At 57.1% G+C, this 21,940-nt stretch overlaps 5 protein-coding genes across 7 annotated transcripts; 2 read left to right on the plus strand and 3 right to left on the minus strand.

The window, feature by feature from the left end:
- Nucleotides 1-36: 36 nt before the first annotated feature.
- CD72 (CD72 molecule) lies at nucleotides 37-3,710 on the minus strand. 2 transcript variants are annotated; one of them, NM_205052.2, is made up of 8 exons: nucleotides 3,508-3,710; nucleotides 3,334-3,429; nucleotides 3,056-3,145; nucleotides 2,328-2,642; nucleotides 2,015-2,163; nucleotides 1,193-1,344; nucleotides 554-724; nucleotides 38-475 (listed from the first exon to the last, which is right to left on the minus strand). In NM_205052.2, the coding sequence occupies exons 1-7, from the start codon at nucleotides 3,590-3,592 to the stop codon at nucleotides 586-588; spliced, it is 1,026 nt and encodes a 341-aa protein (NP_990383.2). In that variant the 5' UTR covers nucleotides 3,593-3,710; the 3' UTR covers nucleotides 38-475; nucleotides 554-585. The 2 variants fall into 2 exon arrangements, with proteins under 2 accessions (XP_046761207.1, NP_990383.2); XM_046905251.1 differs by lacking the exon at nucleotides 3,056-3,145 and having other exon boundaries at nucleotides 37-475.
- A 1,275-nt stretch (nucleotides 3,711-4,985) lies between these two features.
- Nucleotides 4,986-8,431, plus strand: CD72L2 (CD72 molecule like 2). The gene is made up of 7 exons (XM_001231205.7): nucleotides 4,986-5,088; nucleotides 5,166-5,258; nucleotides 5,364-5,453; nucleotides 6,815-7,129; nucleotides 7,226-7,374; nucleotides 7,481-7,545; nucleotides 7,952-8,431. Exons 1-7 carry the CDS (start codon nucleotides 5,004-5,006, stop codon nucleotides 8,097-8,099), a joined length of 945 nt encoding a protein of 314 aa, XP_001231206.2. The 5' UTR covers nucleotides 4,986-5,003; the 3' UTR covers nucleotides 8,100-8,431.
- Nucleotides 8,432-9,421: 990 nt separating this feature from the next.
- Nucleotides 9,422-12,562, minus strand: CD72L1 (CD72 molecule like 1). 2 transcript variants are annotated; one of them, XM_040655602.2, is made up of 8 exons: nucleotides 12,391-12,522; nucleotides 12,221-12,313; nucleotides 12,002-12,091; nucleotides 10,492-10,806; nucleotides 10,247-10,395; nucleotides 10,003-10,097; nucleotides 9,715-9,797; nucleotides 9,422-9,624 (listed from the first exon to the last, which is right to left on the minus strand). In XM_040655602.2, coding segments are annotated over exons 1-8 (912 nt in total). In that variant the 5' UTR covers nucleotides 12,476-12,522; the 3' UTR covers nucleotides 9,422-9,622. The 2 variants fall into 2 exon arrangements, with proteins under 2 accessions (XP_040511536.1, NP_001026617.3); NM_001031446.3 differs by having other exon boundaries at nucleotides 9,422-9,797; nucleotides 12,391-12,562.
- A 590-nt stretch (nucleotides 12,563-13,152) lies between these two features.
- On the minus strand, nucleotides 13,153-15,749 carry CLEC5A (C-type lectin domain family 5, member A). The gene is made up of 6 exons (XM_003642972.6): nucleotides 15,081-15,749; nucleotides 14,639-14,749; nucleotides 14,151-14,228; nucleotides 13,899-14,047; nucleotides 13,604-13,707; nucleotides 13,153-13,480 (listed from the first exon to the last, which is right to left on the minus strand). The coding sequence occupies exons 1-6, from the start codon at nucleotides 15,127-15,129 to the stop codon at nucleotides 13,282-13,284; spliced, it is 690 nt and encodes a 229-aa protein (XP_003643020.1). The 5' UTR covers nucleotides 15,130-15,749; the 3' UTR covers nucleotides 13,153-13,281.
- Nucleotides 15,710-18,597, plus strand: LOC100859284 (undifferentiated embryonic cell transcription factor 1-like). Its single transcript, XM_003642917.5, has 8 exons — nucleotides 15,710-16,337; nucleotides 16,409-16,483; nucleotides 16,552-16,611; nucleotides 17,543-17,593; nucleotides 17,664-17,699; nucleotides 17,785-17,829; nucleotides 17,958-18,092; nucleotides 18,166-18,597. The coding sequence occupies exons 1-8, from the start codon at nucleotides 15,740-15,742 to the stop codon at nucleotides 18,492-18,494; spliced, it is 1,329 nt and encodes a 442-aa protein (XP_003642965.2). The 5' UTR covers nucleotides 15,710-15,739; the 3' UTR covers nucleotides 18,495-18,597.
- The last annotated feature ends 3,343 nt before the right edge of the window (nucleotides 18,598-21,940 follow it).

Consider the following 21,940-nt stretch of genomic DNA (forward strand, 5'->3'; position numbering starts at 1 on the left):
GAGTCTTTGTCTTAGCGGTAAAGAAGAAAGCAAGCAGCAGGCAAACTGTCTCTCTTTATTTGCTACAATATGGGGTCAGCCAGCGGACAACGCGGAGCAACACACGCACCTCTAAAACGCCTTTAGCAGCCTTGCGCTCTTGAAGCAAAGAGATTTACATACCAGTTAATCAACTAAATATGGCACGCGCAACCCCGTAATAGAACACAACTTCCCCTGCTCTTGCCAGGCTGAACGTAAATCAGGGCTCTTCTGCACGTGTGTGGCAGCTATTTAAATTCCCCATGACTTGTCTTGCGAAGTGTCTGGTGCTGGATGCTGCTGCTGCTTTGGAAGCGCACGGCCACGCGGTGCCGTCCTAAAGGTCGCTGCTCTACCCTCTAATCAGCAATAACACCCAAATGCCAACGCCAGCAGTAGCTCCATCCTTGGGCTCCTGTGCTGCATGAAAGCTGAAGCAAAGAGGATGTGGGCGCTGAAAGGGAAGGATGTGCTCAGTGGGGCTGGCACGGGGCTTTCCCCATCTTTCCCCTTTGTTGCCTTCCTTGCGCACCGTGGGGTGAGCTGGCCACGTCACTGCTCTCATCATATGAATGGGGAGCTGGGCCCTGCTGCCTTCTCGCAGATCCAGAGGTGCAGGTCCTCTGGTGCCTCGCACGGCGCCGGTTTGATGTTCCCACGGCTGATGACGGCACATGACCCGTTGGACTTCGGCTGCCAGGGTCTGCATAGGGACACAGCGCATCGGGGCTGCCGTACGCCGGCAGCATCTCACCCCAAAGGTGCTCCCTGTGCGCCTGGGGTGGAGGGGCAGGCAGAGGCAGAGCAGACGGGGCCGTTCCTCCTCAGTGGTTTCAGACACCACAAGAGGAAGCAGAGGCGACCCGGGCTCGTGGCACACGTGACGGGGAGGAGCCCGTGACCCCACGGGCAGGGAGCAATGATTTCCCCTCCAGGAGGACGAGGGTGGTGTTTGGGAGATAGGGACGGGGCTCAAACATTTTGCTTAGACCCCAGTAAAATGTGCCGTTTCCTTCGTCCCTTCTCTCCATATCCCATAGGCACAAGGCTTGGCTTTCCCATTGCATGAGCTCTGAGCATCTCAGCCCAGCTCTCACACGTTGGCTACTGGAGGGATGTAAAGTGTTTCTTCAAGCCTCGCCAGAGGAGGGGGGATGTGGGCATGGGGTACCTCTCATAAAGCGAGCCGTCCACCCAGAACCAGGCGTCTGTCAGCCCCTCGCCGTCTGGCTCCCCTTCCTCCAGCCAGTCATATTCGTACCAGGGGTACTTGTTCTTCTGCAGCCCAATCCAGTACGCGATGTCCGCATTCTTCAGAAAGCTCTGGGGAAGGGGCAAAAGGACCTTCTGACATTTTCCATGGAGTTTAGGGACTGCAGAGCCTTCATCTTCCCACAGAACCTGAGCAATCCCAGCCCCAAACCGAGCTCCAGAGATCATAGAATCATAGAATCATAGGATCACAGAATGGCCTGAGTTGAAAAGGACCACAATGACCATCCAGTTTCAACCCCCCTGCTATGTGCAGGGTCGCCAACCACCAGACCAGGCTGCCCAGAGCCACATCCAGCCTGGCCTTGAATGCCTCCAGAGATGGGGCATCCACAACCACCTTGGGCAACCTGTTCCAGTGTGTCACCACCATCTGGGTGAAAAACTTCCTCCTAATATCCAACCTAAACCTCTCCTGCCTCAGTTTAAAACCACCCCCCCTTGTCCTATCACTGTCCACCCCTGTAAACAGCCGTTCCCCCTCCTGTTTATACACTCCCTTCAAATATTGGAAGGCCACAATGAGGTCTCCCCGGAGCCTTCTCTTCTCCAAGCTAAACAAGCCCAGTTCCCTCAACCTTTCCTCATAGGAGAGGTGCTCCAGCCCTCTGATCATCTTAGTGGCCCTCCTCTGAACCCACTCCAAGAGTTCCACATCTTTCCTGTGCTGTCCCCACGCTGTTGGATGCCCCCAGCTTTGCCATGCCCCAACACTCCCTACCGGCACAGTCCAGCGACTCCAGGATTTGGTGATCAGGAGCTGAGAATACTTCTCTTCGCACTCTGCTCTGCTGTCATCCCAAGTCTTCTTATCCGTCGAGATGAAGAGGCACTTGCCCCGGTAGAGCAGCCAGCCTGAGGGGCAGCAGTCTGGAGACAGGGGCACAGCTCAGCTCAGGCACTCACTGGCGTCTGCAGAACCCTGTCTCCTGCAGAGCTTCACCCTTTCAATCATCCCATCTCCGTCCCATGGCCAAAAAGCCACCATCCACACCTCAATACTACTGGCATGCAGGACCGCCCTATCGCCATACCTATAGCCGTGCAGGAGCGCAGCAGGGTCACAGTGCTCTCACTAGCATTCAGCCTTCCCTGCACGCTGCTCAGCTCCTTCTGGGTTGCAGCCAGGGTCCGTGAGACATGTGCCAGCTCTGCCTCCCACCTGCCCAGCTCCTGCTGGCTGTTGTTGCCCTCCTGCCATGCTTGCTGCAGCTCCTCTCTCACTTGTGCCAGCTCCTTCTGCATCTGCTCCAGGCTCTGGTCCCGCACCCGCACCTCCTGTGAGAAGCGGCCACGCTCGGCCACCTGCTCCCGGGATGTGTCCTGTAGCTGGCGAGTCACCTGCCAATCTGGGGACAGGGCAGGGTGAGATGGGACGTGGGGATGGGGCAGCCAGGGTGAGAGGCAATGGGGCTGGACATGGGATAGGCAGAGTAGTGGGCGACCCCACTGAGAGGGAATGGATGGGGAGGACTGGGAAGTGTGCAGACGGAGTTGGGCAGGACCTGGCAGGGGGGGGCTGGGGTAGGAGTAGAGCAGGCTGGGGCAGGATCAGGGCAGGAGAGCAGGAAAGAAGAACCAAGTGAGGAGTATGGGTGACGGCAGCCAAGGGACATAGCCATGATGTGCAGGGGACAAGTTGCAGCTTGGGGCAGCTGGGACAGACAGACCTACTTCCATGTTCACGGGCATAGTCTGTGGCACCCAGCCCAACCTCACCCCTCTCTGTCCCCATGTCCCAGTGCCACATGTCCCGACTCACAGAAGGACCCCAGCACCACAGCAGCCACCAGCAGCAGCAGACTGAGAGCCAGCAGCCCCACAGGGACACAGCGCCGGTGGGACCAGCACCCTGCAAGACACCAAGTGGCCACACGTCACCCTCTGTCACCTCCTGGGCATCCCCAGACAGCATGGTAGCAACGTGGTGGCACAGCGTGGGCACTTCCTCTCTCCAAGGAGGGAACAGTGAGTGCCCTGAAGCAACGCACACGGCCCACACTGTGATCTCCCACATCCCCATCCCAGCCAGCCACTTACCTGGACTGTGCCGGGCCCTTTCCTCCGCTGTCCCCACAGGCATCAGCTCCGGTGTGATGTTCTCATGGGGACTCTCAGCCTCATCCATACCAAGGGCTGTAGAAGGAAGGTAAGGCAGCAATGAGGTGATGATGTTGGCCGTGGGAGGAGGTGTGAGGATCCCATGGTTCTCACCTGCCTCCAGCGCCTGGCTGGCCGTGCCACGGCCCCCTGGCCCTTTGGCGAACCTCAGGTCAGTGTAGAGCACTCCTTGGGCCATGCAGACAAGCCCTGAGCCCTGCTGTCTTCCACCCAACTCTCTGGGGTGGTCTTTGCACCCTGGCTTGAGGTGCAAAAGAGAAGTGAGGCTGGCTCTTACAGAAGCAGAACTTGGCTCTGAACCACAGCAGATGGGACCAGCGAGGCACGGCCGTGGGGACCAGCACCCTGCCATTGGCCCAGCACCACCAGTACATCCCCTCCCACGCGCTGAGGGCCGTCACAGTCCCCTGGGCATATGACAGTATCCGACAGCCCAATGTAAGTACAGGCAGTGCAGGGCTGCACCCAAAGGCTGGGGGGGGACAAAGCAGAGCTGCGCACAGGAGCACCGGGAGTGCTCCACAGGGAACTGAAGGTGCTCATGGTGCTCAGTTTCCCTTCATGCATCAGGGAATGTGGATCTCCTCCTACCACAATGTGCAAAGGCAAAGCTCCCACCCAATCTCCATGAAGACAGAGCACATCCTGCTGGGCACAGGGTGACCCATGCCCAGGTAGGGCATGGCAATGGCTGAGGATCTGAGTGACTTTTCCCAAGGATGAGTGCCACCTGCCCCACCCTCCTGCCTGCCACCACGGCAGTGCTGGGATGGGGGCGAGGAGGAGGGTTCAGATTGGATATCATGAAAAAATTATTCACAGGGAGAGTGGTGAGACTGCCCAGGGAGGTGGAGGAGTCACCATTTCTGGAGGTGTCCAAGAAATGTGGAGATGTTGCACTGAAGGACGTGGTTAGTGAGCACAGTGGAGATGGGTTGGCAGTTGGACTACATGACTCCTATGATGCTAAAGGGACAGCAATGGGGCCACTCACTATGACCCTTCAGGACCTGGGACACATGCCCTGCTCTCCTTGTTGGCAGAGCAGGGAGCAGTGTCCAAGAGTACATGGAGAGATCTGCTGGTGGGAACAGGACAACGAGAGCCACCAGCACTACTCTTCCTGGGGAGGCCCTGGGTGTCATGAGGGGCACGAGTTCTGGTTGCAGTGTGGAAATCCCCTTTAAGGGTAGAGAGAAAAATTCTTCCACCCATTGCAGCATTCAGATCCCACCACAGAGACCAGCAAGGGGCCGTGTCCACATAGGACAGGATCAGCCCCGTGCAGCCAACCTGTTCCCACCCACTCACTCCAGCCCCAGAGATGTGAGTCTCTGCCCTCACCCTGCTGCACCCCATGGCTTGGCTCCAAATGACGCTGAATCCAGGGGACCGTGACAGTTCTCGGGTGTGGGAGGGGACATTCTGGCATTGCAGGGCCAATGACAGGGTACAGGGCCCTGCAGCTGTTCCTCCACCAACACTCAGTGCCAACCTGTGCTTCTGCAAGCACCACCTCACTTCTCCTTTTCACTCTGCAACAAGTAGCTGCAGCGGGGACAGCACAGGACAGAGCCACCAGCAGCACCATGGCCCAGAGCGTGCTCTACGCCGACCTGAGATTTGCCAAAGGGCCAGGGGGCCACAGCACAACCAGCCAGGTGCTGGAGGCAGGTGAGAGCCATGGGGACATCACACCTCCCCACGTGGCCAACATCATCACCCATCACTGCCCGCCCTTCCTCCCACAGACAGCGTGGATGACACAGACAGCCCCTATGAGAATGTTGTACCGGGACCAGCACCCGTGGGGACGGCAGGGGAAGGGACCCAGCACAGCCCAGGTAAGTGCCCGGAGGGAGACCGGGATGGGGACAGGGATGGGGACAGGGGGGCCCCGCTGCCCCCCGGGAGCGTGGGTGACTCATGGCTGCTGGTGTGTCTTGCAGGGCACTGGTCCCGACGGCGCTGTGTCCCTGTGGGTCTGCTGGCAGCCATGCTGCTGCTGTTGGTGGCCCTGGTGGCTCTGGGGACCTGCTGTGAGTGGGGATGGCATGGCTGGGGAGGGGAATGGTGTGGCGAGGTGGGGGTGAGAAGGAGCTCAGGGCTGGGGGGGTGCGGCTTCTCGCTTGGCTGCCTGCACTGTGTGTGCTGCTTGCACTGCGTGTGCTGCCTGCATCTCCCAGTACTGCCTGCACTGCGTGCATTCCTTTCACTGCCTGTGCCACTTGCACTTTCTGCAGTGCCTGCACTGCATGTGCTGCCTGTGTCAGCTTCCCAAGGATTACTATTGCTTCCCACTGCTTCCCAGTATCTCCCATCACTTTCTGTTGCATTCCATTCATTTGCATAGCTTCCCACTGCCTTCTTTTGCCTCCCTTTTCCTTCCACTTACCTCCTGCTATTTTCCATTGCCTTTCATTGGTTGCCATTACCTTCCACTTGCCTCCCATTACTTTTCTGTTGTCCTCCATTAATTCCCATCACCTGCCATTGCCTTCTAGTTGTCTTCCTATTCCCTTACATTACGTCCATTGGCTACTCCTTGCCTTTTGTTGATTCTCATTGTTTCCCATTGCATTTCCATTGACATCCTATGGCATTCCACTACCTTCCATTCCCCCTATTAATTTCTACCAGATCCCAGTGCTTTCCCATTAACTTCCCACTGCCTCCTACTACCTTCCCATTACATCCCATTGATTCACATTGAATCCCAGTGACATGCGGAATCAATCTCAAGAAACACAAAGTAGTTATAAAGGCAGGTATGTTTTAATCAGCACTGCACATACACCCCGGTACAAGGGGGATAGCTCCAGCTAGCTTGCACACCGTAGAGCAAAAGCGCGGTACAGATACAGGCAGAAATAATACATAATCAATGGTTTTCCAGGAATTTGTATACATATTCGTTATATTTCCAAGAATCCATGTATCATTCAGTCCCTCCCCCTTGTGTGTGCATCGTGCACAGTTGGGGTCTCCTCCTGGTGGTCACTGGATGAAGGATGTAAACATCTGACCCTGCGGGAGTGGTAGACCCCGAACCAGTTCTAGCTTGCCTTGTGGACATCTTATCACTTACTCACCAAATGTCTTTTGAGATGTTCTCAAAACTCCTATCTTTATGCCTACACCCCCACATTGTCCTAATCCCAGCTTGTTGAAATCCCCATTCTTCTAGCAGCCTCTACATATTTGCTTCTGTAAACCATCTTCACCCTTAGTTTCTGTGAACCCTTTCTTACTCCTCACCAGTACTATCCCACTGAATTCCCATTGCGTCCTCCCACCTTTACTCACCTGGTGTTGCCCTACTCCACACCTGGCCATGACCCATGTCCCCTACTCAGGCTGCCCCGTCCCCAAAACCCAGCTCACCTTGTCCTGTCCACAGACTGGCAGGTGACCCACCAGCTGCAGAACGTATCCATGGAGCAGGCCACTGAGCGTGGCCACTTCTCACAGAAGGCACAGGTGTGGGAGCAGAACCTGGAGCAGACACAGCAGCAGTTGGCATGGGTGCAAGAGGAGCTGCAGCAAGCGTGGCAGGAGGCCCACCACAGCCAGCAGGAGCTGGCCAGGCGGGAGGCTGAGCTGGTGCGTGTTTCAGGAGCCCTGAATGTGACCCAAAAGGAGCTGCAGGATATGCAGGGGAAGCTCAGTGCCATCAAGCAAACAGCGAGCAGCCTGCATGTCTGTCTGAACGGAGGTATGGGCACAGTGCAGTGGGGAGGTGGCAGTGCCTGAGGGATGTGGGGCCCACATCTGCAGGTGTCCAGCACCTGAGCTGTGCTGCTGTCTCCAGACTGCTGCCCCTCGGGCTGGCTGCTCTACCATGGCAAGTGCCTCTTCATCTCGGCGGTGAAGAAGAGCTGGTGGGGCAGCTACTGGGATTGTGTGGAGAAGCACTCCCATCTGTTGGTCCAAGGTGAATCGGAGTTGTGGGTGCTGCCGGTAAGTATGGGGGGCTGTGGCTCCCCAGCAGGGCGCCCCCCAGGCTGTCCCAGCACTCCTGGCCACCGGGCATGGTGAAGGCACCCAACATGTTCTTTCCCCACAGCGTTTTCTCCAAGCAGATGGTTCCATGTACTGGATCGGGAGAGAAGACTATTACACTGCAAAGAGGTTAGTTGTGCATGAGACTGCAAGCTGTTGCGCATGTATACCTAGCAGTCACTGGCCCAATCACTGGAAGTGCATGTTCCCCAATTTCCTATACCTCTGAGGTGCCTTTTCAACTCATGAGATCCTCCTTAGGATCTGTGCTCCGAACAGTCATAGTCAGAGCCTACTCATGGGGCACAGCACCATGCTCCCCACGTGGCGATGCTCAGACCCAACATCATGTCCTAGTGCACAGTTCAGTGCCTTCCATCAGCTCATCCACTTGGTACCAGGATGGCCATGGTCGGAGAAAACCACTGTCAGGAAGGAGACTGTTCTTTCACTGTGTCCTCAGTGCAGGAACTTGAGGGTGGGCACAGGCAGTGTATGCTGTCCCTGCTTCTCTGACACATGTCCTGTCTCCTAGGTATGATTACAGTGGAGATTGTGTACTGTTAATAGCTGGGAAAATGCAGAGTTTATCATGCAAGAAGTTTTACCCGTGGATCTGTGAGCAGCCCCCAACGCTGAGCAGTGCGTCTGAGAGCCTCACTCGTCTCCTGACCAAGGACTGACCCTGCTGCCAGCCCCTCCGTGTCACAGGGCTGGGGCACAGCAGCCGGGCTACCAGCAGAAATATCCCAGTGCTGTGTACGCACCGTTCCCAGCGTGTGGCAAAGCACTGAGAAAATGGTCTGGAGAACCGCCTGTATTTTAAAGCAAGGCTTATGAAAAATAGACCTCATTCCCCTCTCCCACACGCATGCAGACACTTGTACCAACATTTTCCTGCTCCCAAGACCCACACACATGTCCCCATGTACCATGGCCAGTCTTTCACTGTGGTATCTTGTTGGGTTCGTGGGAGTATTCAGGTTGAGTATAAGAAAAAATTTCTTCTCCGAAAGAGCTGTGATGTGCTGGCACAGACTGCCCAGGGAGCTGGTGGGTTCATGGTCCTTGGGGGTGTCCAAGAACCGTGGAGATGTGGCAATGAGGAACGTGGTCAGTAGGGGTGGTTTGGGGTGGACTGAATGAGTTTAGTGGTCTTTTCCAACCTTAATGATTCTACGATCCTGTGATTCTGCCTGGGGAGGGTGTGGGCAGCAGTGCTATCAGCATCGGAAACAGCCTGGAAGTCCTGAGAGGAAATGAGGGTGCAGCGGGGAGCCCTGAGACCGTGTGGGGAAAGGAAGGAGCCCTGCGACCACGGGGGAAATGGAGGTGCAGTGAGGATCCTGAAAACCATGGAGTAGGTGGGGAAGTCTTGGGAACACAGGGGAGAGCCCTGACTCCAGGGGGAAAACACTCTGACATCAACAGTCAGTGATGGGGCATCATTAAAGCCAAAGCACTTCCCAAGGCAGACAGGTTAGGAACACCAGTTGGGCCATCATAGCCATCTTCAAAACGTGTAAGAGGTGACTGCCATGCAGAGGGTGTGAGCAGGGCTCAGCATGGCATGGCTGAGAGCCATGACCAGAGGGCAGGGCACTGTGAGCGTGTCATCAAGATCCAGGAATGAAATTCGCCAACCCAGAGAGCAGATTGGAAAGCCAACTGCGCGTGTGCTGCTGTGTTAATACAGGGCTCTTGCAAGGATGTCTTTGGCAACAGTGAGGTACCACAGGAAAGTGTGACTCAGGCAGAAAGTCATGTGTTACAGAAGCCAGGTCCCGTATATGGCCAGGAACAAAAAATGTGGCTGTTGTCTGAGTTTCTTATCAGCACTTTTGCCTTGTCAGGGCGCCTATCAACTCTAGCAGGGTTGATAGACTGTATCTCCTGAGCGTATCTCCTCAAAGCTTGTGTGATGTTGAGGCTCTGTTTTGAGGATCCAGATGCTTATCTAGGAACAAACCAACCTTCCCTAGGCAGAACGTCAGGTTGTGAAGAGTTTGAATTAGCTGCTGAAGGCCCTGAATTTATTGCCAAGTATCAAGGATGGGCATGAGTGTGAGAAACAAACAGACAAGGTTTAAAACACCAACACTTGCTTTCCCCATCTACCTCCCCGGAGCATGACAGGGCACAAGCATGGTGCCATGCACAGGGGGAAGGTTGTCTTTCTTTTGTATCCCTAGCTTCTGTTTCCAAGTCCTGTAATGGAGAGGGAGTGCCAGAGTCACCCTTCGGCCAGCAGAGGAAAGATCCTCTCTGATACGCTGCTCATATTTGGGGCTTGCTCACAGATCCATGCATATTCTTCTCTGCAGCTTTTCCGGACTATCTTCCCAGAGACTGTTGCTGCGCAGTAGGCAAACCACTCTCCCCTAGGATTGAAGAAGCAGGTGAGAGGTGACAGGGTGACATACATGATGATGTCCCAGCCTTCTGCCAGTCACCAGGCCCTTTCAGCAAATCAGAAGAGCCAGAGCTGTCCCCACCAGTACGTCATTCCTTGGGCAGGGACAGACAGCCAGGCAGGGGGTGACACATCTACCCCTGGTTGGCCAAGGGGGGAGGTTACTGACTTACTGGCTAAGCGGCTTCTTATCCAGCCACTGAATATCTAACGGCCATTGGTATATTCCTCCAATCCAGTACTTGGCACTGTCTGATTGCAGAAAATGCTGTGGGGAAAGAAGCTGTCAAGTATATGCCTCATGCCCGGTGGCCAGGAGCGCTGGGACCAGCTGTGTTCCCAGTGAGCCATACAGCAGGATGGTGGAAGCAGGCAGTGGGGACACCCAGCTGGGGAGCCACAGCCCCCCATACTTACCGGCAGCACCCACAACTCCGATTCACCTTGGACCAACAGACGGGAGTGCTTCTCCACACAATCCCAGTAGCTGTCCCACCAGCTCTTCTTCGCCGCCGAGATGAAGATGCACTTGCCATGGTAGAGCAGCCAGCCCGAGGGGCAGCAGTCTGGAGACAGCAGCACAGCTCAGGTGCTGGACACCTGCAGATGTGGGCCCCACATCCCTCAGGCACTGCCACCTCCCCACTGCACTGTGCCCATACCTCCGTTCAGACAGACATGCAGGCTGCTCACTGCTTCCTTGATGGCACTGAGCTTCCCCTGCACATCCTGCAGCTCCTTTTGGGTCACATTCAGGGCTCCTGAAACACGCACCAGCTCAGCCTCCCGCCTGGCCAGCTCCTGCTGGCTGTGGTGGGCCTCCTGCCACGCTTGCTGCAGCTCCTCTTGCACCAATGCCAACTGCTGCTGTGTCTGCTCCAGGTTCTGCTCCCACACCTGTGCCTTCTGTGAGAAGTGGCCACGCTCAGTGGCCTGCTCCATGGATACGTTCTGCAGCTGGTGGGTCACCTGCCAGTCTGTGGACAGGACAAGGTGAGCTGGGTTTTGGGGACGGGGCAGCCTGAGTAGGGGACATGGGTCATGGCCAGGTGTGGGGCAGGCAGGGCAACACCAGGTGAGTAAAGGGGGAGACAATGGGAATTCAGTTAGGCAGTAATGAGAGTTGATGGGATGTTACGGAAGGCAGCAGGAAGCAATGGGAAGTCAATTAGAAAGCAATGGATGGCAGTAGAAATCAATGATCGACAAAAGTAAGGCAGTAGGAAAGAGCAGTATGACAATGGGAATGCACTGGGATTCAACGAGAATAAATGGGAGGTGATGGAAGGTGGTGGGAGGCAGTGGGAGAAAGTCAGTGAGAATGTGGTGGGAATCAATAAGAAACAATGGAAGGCAGGGAGAAGCCAACAGAGGTTGACATAAGGCACTGGGAGGCACTAGAAAGAAAACTAGAAGGCAATGGGAGTTGATGGGAAATGGTAAGATGGTAGAAATCAATGGGAGGCAATGAAAGGTAATGGGGAGTGAAGTGGAAGGGAATGGCAAGCAATAGAAAACAAAGGACTTAAATAGAAAAAAATGGAAAGTTAGTGGGAAGGGAATGAGAGGCAATGGAAATCAATGGGAGGCAATAGGAAGGACACAGAAGAGAACTGGAATGTAAAGGGTACTGATTTAGATTGGAATGGCAAGCAGTGGGAAGCAATGGAAACCAATGGAACATAATGGGAAGGTAATGGTACGCAGTGGGAAACGATGAGAAGTCTATGGGAAGGCAAAGTCAATGGGAATCTCTGGGAAGCAATTGGAGGCGAAGTGAAAGGTAATGGCAACCAATGAAAGGCAATGGAAATTAATAGGAGGTAAGAGGAAGGAAAAGGGAGGAAGAAGGAAGCAGTGGGAGGCAATGGAAATGAATGGAATGCAACGGAAAGTGATGGGAGACAATGGGAGGTATTGGGAAGCAATGGGAGACAGTGGTAACCCATGGCAGGCTGATGCAGGCAGCAGATCCAATGCAGGCAGTTCTGGAAGATGCAGGCAGCACACACAGTGCAGGCAGTACTGGGAGATGCAGGCAGCACACGCAGTGCAAGCAGCACACACAGTGCAGGCAGCCAAGCGAGAAGCCGCACCCCCCCAGCCCTGAGCTCCTTCTCACCCCCACCTCGCCACACCACTCCCCTCCCCAGCCATGCCATCCCCACTCACAGCAGGTCCCCAGAGCCACCAGGGCCACCAACAGCAGCAGCATGGCTGCCAGCAGACCCACAGGGACACAGCGCCGTCGGGACCAGTGCCCTGCAAGACACACCAGCAGCCATGAGTCACCCACGCTCCTGGGGGGCAGCGGGGCTCCCATGTCCCCATCCCTGTCCCCATCCCTGTCCCCATCCCTGTCCCCATCCCGGTCTCCCTCCGGGCACTTACCTGGGCTGTGCTGGGTCCCTTCCCCTGCCGTCCCCACGGGTGCTGGTCCCGGTACAACATTCTCATAGGGGCTGTCTGTGTCATCCACGCTGTCTGTGGGAGGAAGGGCGGGCAGTGATGGGTGATGATGTTGGCCACGAGGGGAGGTGTGATGTCCCCATGGCTCTCACCTGCCTCCAGCACCTGGCTGGTTGTGCTGTGGCCCCCTGGCCCTTTGGCAAATCTCAGGTCGGCGTAGAGCACGCTCTGGGCCATGGTGCTGCTGGTGGCTCTGTCGCAAGCAGGAACAGGTCAGCAACTCTAACTTCTGCTCACTGCAACCAGATGATAACTTATGATCATGTGTGGGGTGGGGAAAGTTCTTGATTTAAAGGAAAGCAGAAGTAATTGGCTGATATGCAAAATGTGGTTTCCTTTCCGATGCTGGTCTTGAGAAGAGGGGCAAAAGCACTGCTCTGTCCTGCACAGCACTCTCTGCCTTGTTCAGCATCACATTATAGAATCATGGAATGGAGAATGGCTCAGGTTGGAAGGGACCTTACAGATTCTTTTCGCTCTGTGAGGGTGGGAGTGAGCAAAGCACTGTGAGGTGCTGAGCTGCCCATGGACTTAAACCACATCACCAGCGTCGCCTTGAAGACCTTCACTGTGCAGCACCAGGAGCCCCACAGCCCTGGCCACAGAGGGATCCTGCTTCTCCACACGTCCTCTTCCCCATCCTACACCCACTCTGTGTTCAGGTAGCAGCCAGTGTGGGGAGCACCCAGGAATGCCGTTGCTGAGCTTCTGGTCTGCTCCCATATGGAGAGCATGGACACAAGTGTGTCTGCCCCAGCCCACACGGGAGCTGCTCCATGTGCCACCAGGCCATGGGGACACTTGGCCCAATGCTGGCTCTGAACCCCAACCCTAAACCCCAAAGCCAGCCGCAATGTGAGTGTCAAAGTTTATTAGCAACGTACAATAAACAAAGGGGAGGCATGAAGAGTTGTGAGTACAGATTCAGAGCCCTGGGTGCCTGGCAGGCAGGGGTGGGTGCTGGGCACTGTCTGTCTCCATTGTCACCACGGCCCCGCGCAGGTATAGGTGGTGTTTCCCCAGAGGAAAGTGGGCGGTGAGGACTGCAGCCACTGCAGGGTGACGGCTCTTTTCTCGCAGACCCAGCTGTGTTCTTCCCCACAGTGGCCACCGGACAGCCCTGATCCCGACACCCTGCCGCAGGCCAGGAAGGAGCTGGTGGAGCGCTGGACTGGGAAGAGCCTGTGTGGAGGGAGTGGGGTGAGGTGTGAAGAATGAGAGGCAGGGGGCTGAGCCAGGGAGCACATCCCTGCCTGAGGGCTTGCTGTTCGCCCCATCACCTCCCCGACCTTCTGCAGCACTCACCCTTTCAGCACGGTGCCATCCAGCCACCTCCATTCAAACCTGGAAGGGCTCCGCTTCAGCCCCACGTGGAAGATGTCCATATGGGACACGTGTGTCAGGAAAGCCTGCACAGGAGGAGATAGGCATGAGTTCCTCAGGGACACCCAGCTGCAGCCACTTGGCTCTGGCACAGCATCCAGATCCCAGCTGGATTTTAGGTACTTGGGCAGAGACAGTGCTGGAAGATCACTGGGGGGACACTAATGTCATCCAATGGCCATGGTGAGGTTGGAGCAGCCAGGGCAGGGGTACTCACCAGTGTGCTGTTGTCTCGGATGATGACCAGCTGTGCCCCTCTGGAGCAGCAGTCATCCTTGCCCTGCTCCCAGATCCTTTTTGCCGAGGAGAAGTAGTAGCAGCGCCCTGCATGCCACAGCCAGCCAGCTGGGCAGAACTGGCAGCTCCCTGTGCATAAACACAGCCTGTGGGGGGTGGCACTGAAGTGGCAGGAGACAGAGAGGGTGCCACCAACCCCTCAGAGAGGACCCCACACTCGCCTTTCTCCTACCTTGCAAAGCCTGTAGCCCAGAGCTGAGGCTCTCCATGCACTGGGGACCATGGCAGCAGCTCCCCTGTCGGGCTAAATCTGCAAAAGAGGAGAGAGCAAAGTAGCCATCTCCAATTTTTGTTGACATGCCTTCCAAGCTGGTCAACACTGCTGAAGCTGGAAACTAGAAACACAACTGGCTTTTGGAGAAAGCGTTTCGGTCTTTTGGTTTCAGCATCACATCCCATCTTCACACCACCAGGTGATGGAGCAAGATGTCCTGGTGTCATCCCCAAGCCCACATTTTCCTATACCCTCCTGCCTCTCTCTCCAGCAGATGAAGGTGGTTTACCTGCATCTTTTACTTTTTGCCCCAAAGCTCACAAACCTGCAGCTCCCTCTGCCCCAGGCAGGAAGACACACAGAGTAAGTAGGAGGTGCACACAGAACCATGGTGCCAACCATGACTCCGAGCCCCTGGGCAGGGATGGGGACACGGGGGTACTCACAGTGGAAGCTCAATCCGACGAGGATGATCTGTGCCAGCAGGAGCAGCAGGGACAGGGCTCCCAGGCTGAGGGCTGCCCAGTGCCAGGGCATCCGTACCGTCTGCATGGGGGCTGAAAGAGGGAATGCCATTTGGTGTTGAGTGGCAATGATGGGAACCCCCCCTGCCACACCCTAATATCTATGCACTGCAGGCAGGGGACTCCCTCGGGCTCTGTCCCCAGAGGATGACAGAGTGTTGACATGAAACGAAGACATGGCACAGGGAAGGCAGCAGGGTGGGTGCCTACATGCACTGTGCCACACAGCAGGCTGCAGTGTGCAGCCCCTCCACCTCGAGAGCAGGCAGTCTGCAACGTGGGAATGGGACAAGAGGGTCTGCAGGAGAGGGGAGCAGGGTGGGGGTGCTGCTGGCAAGCAGGATGGGGAGCAGTGTGCCCTTACCTGGTGCAGGGGGCAGGCGCAGCTCAGCATACATGACACCCTCTTCCATCCTTCCCTCTTTCTCTCGCTGTGTGCCTCACGACTATGGGGGGCAGCAGCAACCCCCTTCCCCAGCCTCCCTCTTTGGCAGCCGAGTGTGACACGAAATGGAAAGTGTCACTTCCTGGTGAAGTCCCCGGAGACACCAGCTGGGTGACAGCCTTGGGGGGGGGGTGAAGGCTGGCACCCTGGAACAAAGGAACCCTACGCCCACAGCACCGACTGCGTGGGCTGGGGATGTGAAATATTCTCAAGGCTGCTCTTCCTGCGCTGGGAAGTGAGGAGAACCTCTGGAAGCAGGACACGAGGCTCTCTCCCGAGCAGCAGGGGTGGTGGGGGTGTGCGCAGAGGTGGTTTCTGCCACCTCTTTTGCATGGGGCTACAGCTGCATGTCAGCCCTGGAAAGCCGGGGGGTGGGGTGCTCGTTCCCCTCCCCCACATCTTGAGGGCTGCCCCGAAGGGCATCCCCGCGGTGCCCCGGGGGTGAGCTCCTCAGCACGGTCGGGGCTGGATGAAGCCGCTGGGGCTCCCGTCGGAAGGTTAGGGTGAGGGTTAGAATTAGCGTTTTGCCAGTTCCGCCCCGGAGCACCGTACCCTGCCTGCGCGGAGACCAGTGGGGGATGGATGCTCGAGGGATGCGCACGCCCCGCCGCGCCAGGACTACGTTTCCCAGCGGCTCCTCCCGGGGCTGCACATGCTCCTTGCTGCTCCCGGCGGCTCCCGGCAGCTCCCGGTGCAGTTCCCAGTGTGGCTCCCGGTGGACCCAGGTGCGGCTCCCGGTGCGGCTTCCGCCGCCATCCCCGGCGCGCGGTCCCCAGTGGGTCCCATCCCCAGCGTGGCTCCCGGTGCAGCCCCCGCTGCCCGGGGCCTCCCCCCGCGCCATGCCCCGGGGGCGAGCCTGGACGCAGGCGGAGGTCGGCAGTCTGCTGGCGCTGGTGGGGGGCTCGGGGGAGGCCGCCCTACTGATGGCCTCCACCTCTCGGCCCAACGAGGCTCTGTGGCAGCAGATCTCCCGTGGGCTGGCGGCGGCCGGCTACAGCCGTAGCGTGGCCCAGTGCCGCTCCAAGTGGAAGGCGCTTAAGCAAGCTTTCCACTCGGAGCGAGAGACGCGACGCAGAGCCGGACTCCACTCTCCCCGCCTGCCTCCGCACTACCGAGCCATGAAGAGCATCTGGAAGGCTGCCGGGCGACCGGTCTTCCGCGAGCGGCGACTGCTGGGTGGGTGCCGGGGCTGTGGGGCGGATGGGTGCGCGGTCGGGGTGGAGCTGGAGCTTTTTCTCTTCTTCCAGACCTGGGGAAGCTGCCCCCCAGGAGGCGCAGATCGGCCCCTGCCACCTGCTCTCCATCCTCACCAGTACCACCAGGTACCTAGAGCAGGGCTGTGGGGCTGTGGGAACCCTCGATTCCTGTTTGCTGAAGCTCCTCTCTGCAGATTCCCAGGGCACACTGCTGTCTCCGCTGCTGTGGCGTGTGAAGGATGAGCCAGAGAGCTGTAAGTACAACTCTGCCCCATCACACCGGGCTGCACGGCCACGGCTCCAGCCCATGCCCGCGCCAGCATGATGGGAAGAGGGGGCTTAGGGGTGCTCCCAGGATGGACTTGTCGGTAGGGATGTGCGTGAATGGAGGTGCTGGGACCAGACCCAGAGCATGAGGATGTGGGGCACGAGGAGCTCCCCGGCTCTGACCCTGCCTTGGGACTGCTGGCTACTCATGCAGCTGGCAGGGATGTGGTCCTGCTGTAGCCCAGGGAGCTCTTGTGGCTGTGCAGCACTGCAGAGCGTGCAGCACCCTGCCTTCAGCTGCCCTGGGCTGCAGAAACTTCAGAGGAGATAGGACTGAGGGTGAGGGATGGAGCTGGGAACATCTCCACCTGCATGCAGCTGTAAGGGTGCTCACAGGGTCGGCACTGAGGTGATGCAAGCTGCATCCCTGGTTTGTGTGGGCAGCTGGAGGCAGCAGCTGCTGTTCCCTGAGCCAGCAGCCATTGGGGTGGAACAGCTTTCTCCAAACAGAAGCCCGGGCTGTTTTGTCCACAGGCCCCCGATAACAGGGGGGAGTGAACCCCTGTACCCCAGCCAGCATCTGCACTGGGTAATTACATTGTCTCCCTAAATTCCCCCTGCAGTTTCAAGTGGATGTGGGATTCTCCTTCACTTCCAGTCCTAATCTGTTGCGTAGCATGGCTGTGCACCGCTGCGCGGCTGCTGCCTTCTAGCCCAGAGGTGGCTGCATTGCAGTGGTGGGTGAGTGACTCCTGCTTTTGTTTCTAGCTCATGAGACACTTTGAGGCCCCGCAGGGTGCTGGGGAGATGTGGCTAGGGCACGCCGGGCTGGCCGTGCAGCAGGGCAGATCCCAGGCTGGTGCTGTTCCCAGCAGGTCCCAACAGACCCTGCGTCTCCTCTCTGCTCTCTCTCTGCAGCCTGCGGGGAGCACATCGCTGGAGCAGTGCCTGACCCCACAGCTGTCCTAAGTAAGGCTTCCCCTGCCCCGGTTCCCCCTCTCATCCTTGCCAGCAGGCTCTGATGCAGTTCTTATTGCAGACACCGCTCACTGCATCCCTCTCCTTCCCATCCTGGGTGAGTACCGTGCCCTGGCCACTGAGCTCAGGCATTCTGGAGAGGGAAACAGCTGTTGGTGATGCTTTGCATCTGCTCTCTGCAGGCAGTCACGCTATTCTGAAACAGGAAAGTGCTGAGCAGAAGGCAGGTAAGAACTTGTGCACGCTGCTCTGTGCTCAGCCAGAGCAGCAATCTGAGCCCTGGCAGCTGGGGCTGAGCAGGTCACTCAGTGGCCCCACAATCCTACTGTGCCCTCCATGCTGAACCCCGGTGCAGGTTTCCCCATTGAGACATCGCCGGGGACGGGAGGAGGAAACATTGCGCTGCCAGTGCCCACTGCAGCCCCTGGCTCTCCCAGACCCAGTGAGCAGACAGCAGCGGGTGAGGATGTGCCGGACGCCAGCCTGCAAGGTGGGTCATGCCCGCAGATCCCTGTGGATGCACAGTGAGGCCAGGCTGCCCCTGACCCCCCTTCTCGCTGCAGGCTGTGGCGTGGCGGGCCTGCTGCAGAGCGTGCAGCAGCTGCTGGTGCAGATTCTGCAGACGTCGCGACAGCAGCAGGCGCTGCTGGAGAGCCTTGCCAGCGACACCGTCTCCCACCTCCACCTCCTCTCACACAGCCTGGTGCAGGTGGGCGAGACCCTGCACCAGCTGCTGCTCCGACCACAAGCCCCCCCCAGCCATGGTGCCCCACACATTCCCCTTTTTGGGGGTGGCCCCCCGGTGCCACTGCTCTCTGGGCTGCCTAGTGCTTCCCCGGATCCCAAAGAGGAGTGCCGGGCATCTCCTGGCTCTGGCTGTGCCCTGCCATGAGCGTGCTCGTGGCACAAATCTTTATAACAGGAGCTCTGGGGATTTTAGATGTTTATAGAAGACACAGATTTTAGTAACATTAAAAATAGCTTTTGTATCAGCAGAGCTAATTGACCAATTATTTTCCCCCATACTCAAGGTTTCGAGTTGAGCGAAAGGGGAACTGCACTATTTAAAGCCTCCCAGAAACTCCCCTGGGCCGATGCACACCCATGGGCCGAGCAGGGATGGTGTGTGCCACTGTCATCTGTCACCTCTCCAACACCTGGCTCCCAGCCCAGCGGGGGCGAGCCATGCTGGGGAAGTCCATCACCTCCAGTGGCACTCTCTCCTTCCTGTCTCACGTGCGGTGGTCCCGTGACACTGCCAGCCCCGATGGGGATACTCACAAGCCCTGCTCTGTGCTCTGATCTCTGTTCCCAACAGAGGATGCAGCCCCACCACCTCTCGGCCCAGGGCACAGAGGCACACGGGTCACCCAGTGTGGGGAGGGGACATCTCCCTGGCAGGAGGTGACGTGATGTGGGGGTGCTGGGAGCAGTGAAAATGCAGTGCAATGAATTGAAATGAAATGAAGTGCAATGCAGTGTAGTGCAATGAACTTAAATGAAATGAAATGCAAAAAAAAAAAAAAAAAAAAAAAAAAGCAACACAGTGAAATGGAACGCAATCCGAACCCTAACCCAAATGCAATACAATGGATTGCAATGACATGCAATGCAGTGCAATGCAGTGCAACCCTAACCATAACCCTAACACTATACCTAGGGTTTAGAGGGGTGTTGTGGGGGTGCAGAGGGCTGGAGATGCCATGGGGCTGCAGATAGGAAGTGCAGAGGATGCAGTGGGGTGCACCATGAGGTTGCACCGGGATTCGGCGCGGTGTTGCGAGTTCCCATTGGGTGCAATGAGGTTGCACTGGGCTGCAGTGGAATGCTGCAGTGGTCCAGTGGGGCGCAGCACCGAGCAGCACCGGGCAGCGCGGGCGGCAGAAGGCGGGTGGCCCAGGGTGTGCAGGGCCGGAGTGACAGCTCAGCAGCCAATAGGAGGTCAGGAAGGAACAAAGAGGGCGTGGTCATGCTGAGGCCCACCCCCCTGCGCGGGGGGGGGCGGAGCCAGTACGGTGCAGCCAATCAGGCGGCGGTGTGGGGGAGCGGCGAAGCACGCGGGGGTGGGTCTCTGGTGACGTCACGGGAGGGGATTCCCCCAGCGAGGCAGCCCCCCCGGCACCACCGTTGGGGTACAAGGAGCGGGCCAGGACTCTTATTTTCGTGCCCAAAGCCCTAACTCACCTTAGTGAACTCCCCCTGTGCCTGCTGCACGAGATCCTGCGCTGCAGCCCTCACCCTGTTCGTTTGCCTGGACGCTGTGGGCTGCGGGCAATGGGACGAGCTGGGAAGATGGGATGGGATAAGAAGGGCACAGGGAGGTGGGATGGGCACCCAGAGCCGGAGTTCTGAAAGCTCAGCCCACCCTTAATCACTTTTCTTCCACAAAAGACAGGTCGTGCTTACAGCTGGAAACCACTCCATGCTGCAGCAGCGGGGGGAGCTGCAAACTGTTCCATCTTCCTTTCATGCACCAACTGCAACAGCGTCGCCCCTAGGCCAGGAGATTCATCCCCGCGGCTGCTATGCTTTGGGACCTCGTTCTGGTCTGCTGAGCCCTGCAGGGCGCCTGCAGTGTGTTGTCCTCTTACAGGAGAATGCCATCATCAGTTAATTAGAACAGCAGTTCCCACAGGCTGGTTTGGGCTCCAGCGCGGTGCTGGCAGGAGATCTGCTGACTCCTGGAGCAGCATTCTGTGCTGGGCTGGGGGCTGTCGTACTGCGCATGGTGATGCAGAGGCATCCGTGCCCTCAAGTGGCCCCTCTCCATGCCACATCCTTCAGCACATCCCATGGTGATCTGAGGGCAGGCACAGTGACAACACCTCACTCAGCCCCACCATGCCCTCTGTGGTGCCCTCATCCCCTCTCCCCTTCTGTCCTATCAGAGCGCCAATGGGGATTGGCAGAGATTGGCAGATTTGGGGTGCTGGAGCAGCGCATGGCTCAGTGCTGGAAACCAGGCTGGAAACCTCTCAACTGCATTTGTTAAGAGTTGGTTTTATTTCAACCCAAATGCTCTCTTTAGAAATGCAGCGTCTTGGGTTTTAGCCCTGGAGTTGGTGAAATATCTTTGTATGACGTAGGAATAAGCAGGAATATTTCCCTTGGTGCAGACACACTTAGGCTCAAACAGAAGGATTCAGTGTGATTTCTCTAACACAGCTTCCGCTGAGAGTGCTGCTCGTAATACCCAACAACCCATTGCTTAGCACTTGCCTTTCTCAAGGGAAATCTTAGCAGTGATATGAGCAAAGAGAAGGTTTTTTTGTTTTGTTTTGTTTTGTTTTAATGAGAAAACTTTAATCTGCAATCCATAAATCCATAAAGGGAACAGTGGCTTTGCACCCTATGTAAAATGTTCTCGACCTCCGCTGCTGTCATTTCTTCCTCTGCAGGCTTGCTTCTGCAGGCAAATTCATCCGGGACTGCACGTGGTGCAGCAGTTTGACTTCTGCTGCTGCAAGGCTGATTCCACATGAGAGCACTGCCTGCATCCCTGAGCTCTGGCTGTGCCCACAGCAGGATTTACATCAGCTGTGGACTGCGGGTGTGATGGGACCACGGGCACGACAGTGGGGATCTGCATTCTCCAGCCATAGGGCTTTGTGGTGCCAAACCCCTACCCAGTCCCTACGGACCGCCCTGGTGGTGTCAGCCCAAGGGAGCCAAGCTGAGTGATCCCAAAGCTGTCACTGAGGCTGTCTGGATACCATGTGGGAACACTGCTTGCTCCAAAAATGGCATGGAATGGGGGAAGAGGGGACTTATTGTGGCTGCCAATGGCCCAGACTAAATGCTGATTATAAACCTAGTCAACAGCCATGTTTTTTGGAAATAAGTTCCTGGTCATATACGGGACCTGGCTTGTGTAACACATGACTTTCTGCCTGGGTAGCACCTCCCCGTGGTACCTCATGGCCACCAAAGACTTCCTTTCAAGAACTCCATATTAACACCATGCATGCATACTATGAGATGTTGATAGGTAACAACACCAGCTTTGTCCCTCAGGTTGACAAGCTTAATTCCTGGATTTTGGTGACCACTGCCATCCTGCTGGTGGGGCACATGTGGGCAGGGAGTAAGGAGGGACAGATGCTGCCTGTGCTCACACAGCTGCCGCAGGGCTCAGTGATTCAGGCCAGGCACATTAAAGTTGCATGGTGCAGGCTGCAGCAGGGCCAGCCCTGCTGGGAGGGCAGGCAGCAGGCACAACATCCCACAGTGTGATTTAGGGCCAGGAAGGGACCGTGCAGTTTTAGGGATGCCCATTTTCAAGCAGGGAATGCTGGCCCAGTGGCAGGGATGAGATGCAGGAGGCTGAGCAGTGGCAGT

This window comes from Gallus gallus, chromosome Z (genome assembly GCF_016699485.2).
Source record: "Gallus gallus isolate bGalGal1 chromosome Z, bGalGal1.mat.broiler.GRCg7b, whole genome shotgun sequence".
Lineage (NCBI taxonomy): Eukaryota > Metazoa > Chordata > Aves > Galliformes > Phasianidae > Gallus > Gallus gallus.

Bases quoted from the DNA above. Each gene is read 5' to 3' on its own strand.
- CD72 (NM_205052.2), bottom strand. From the start codon at position 3,592: ATGGCCCAAGGAGTGCTCTACACTGACCTGAGGTTCGCCAAAGGGCCA. The intron at 2,643-3,055 runs GTGAGTCGGGAC...CCCTGTCCCCAG, and splicing joins TGTGGTGCTGGGGTCCTTCT to ATTGGCAGGTGACTCGCCAG. The intron at 2,164-2,327 runs GTATGGCGATAG...CCCTGTCTCCAG, and splicing joins GCGCTCCTGCACGGCTATAG to ACTGCTGCCCCTCAGGCTGG.
- CD72L2 (XM_001231205.7), top strand. From the start codon at position 5,004: ATGGCCCAGAGCGTGCTCTACGCCGACCTGAGATTTGCCAAAGGGCCA. The intron at 5,259-5,363 runs GTAAGTGCCCGG...TGTGTCTTGCAG, and splicing joins AGGGACCCAGCACAGCCCAG to GGCACTGGTCCCGACGGCGC. The intron at 7,546-7,951 runs GTTAGTTGTGCA...CCTGTCTCCTAG, and splicing joins GACTATTACACTGCAAAGAG to GTATGATTACAGTGGAGATT.
- CD72L1 (NM_001031446.3), bottom strand. From the start codon at position 12,475: ATGGCCCAGAGCGTGCTCTACGCCGACCTGAGATTTGCCAAAGGGCCA. The intron at 12,092-12,220 runs GTAAGTGCCCGG...TGTGTCTTGCAG, and splicing joins AGGGACCCAGCACAGCCCAG to GGCACTGGTCCCGACGGCGC. The intron at 10,098-10,246 runs GTAAGTATGGGG...CTTTCCCCACAG, and splicing joins CGGAGTTGTGGGTGCTGCCG to CATTTTCTGCAATCAGACAG.
- CLEC5A (XM_003642972.6), bottom strand. From the start codon at position 15,129: ATGGAAGAGGGTGTCATGTATGCTGAGCTGCGCCTGCCCCCTGCACCA. The intron at 14,048-14,150 runs GTAGGAGAAAGG...GTTTATGCACAG, and splicing joins TGGGCTACAGGCTTTGCAAG to GGAGCTGCCAGTTCTGCCCA. The intron at 13,481-13,603 runs GTGAGTGCTGCA...CCCTCCACACAG, and splicing joins GATGGCACCGTGCTGAAAGG to GCTCTTCCCAGTCCAGCGCT.
- LOC100859284 (XM_003642917.5), top strand. From the start codon at position 15,740: ATGGATGCTCGAGGGATGCGCACGCCCCGCCGCGCCAGGACTACGTTT. The intron at 17,594-17,663 runs GTAAGGCTTCCC...TTCTTATTGCAG, and splicing joins TGACCCCACAGCTGTCCTAA to ACACCGCTCACTGCATCCCT. The intron at 17,830-17,957 runs GTAAGAACTTGT...ACCCCGGTGCAG, and splicing joins AAGTGCTGAGCAGAAGGCAG to GTTTCCCCATTGAGACATCG.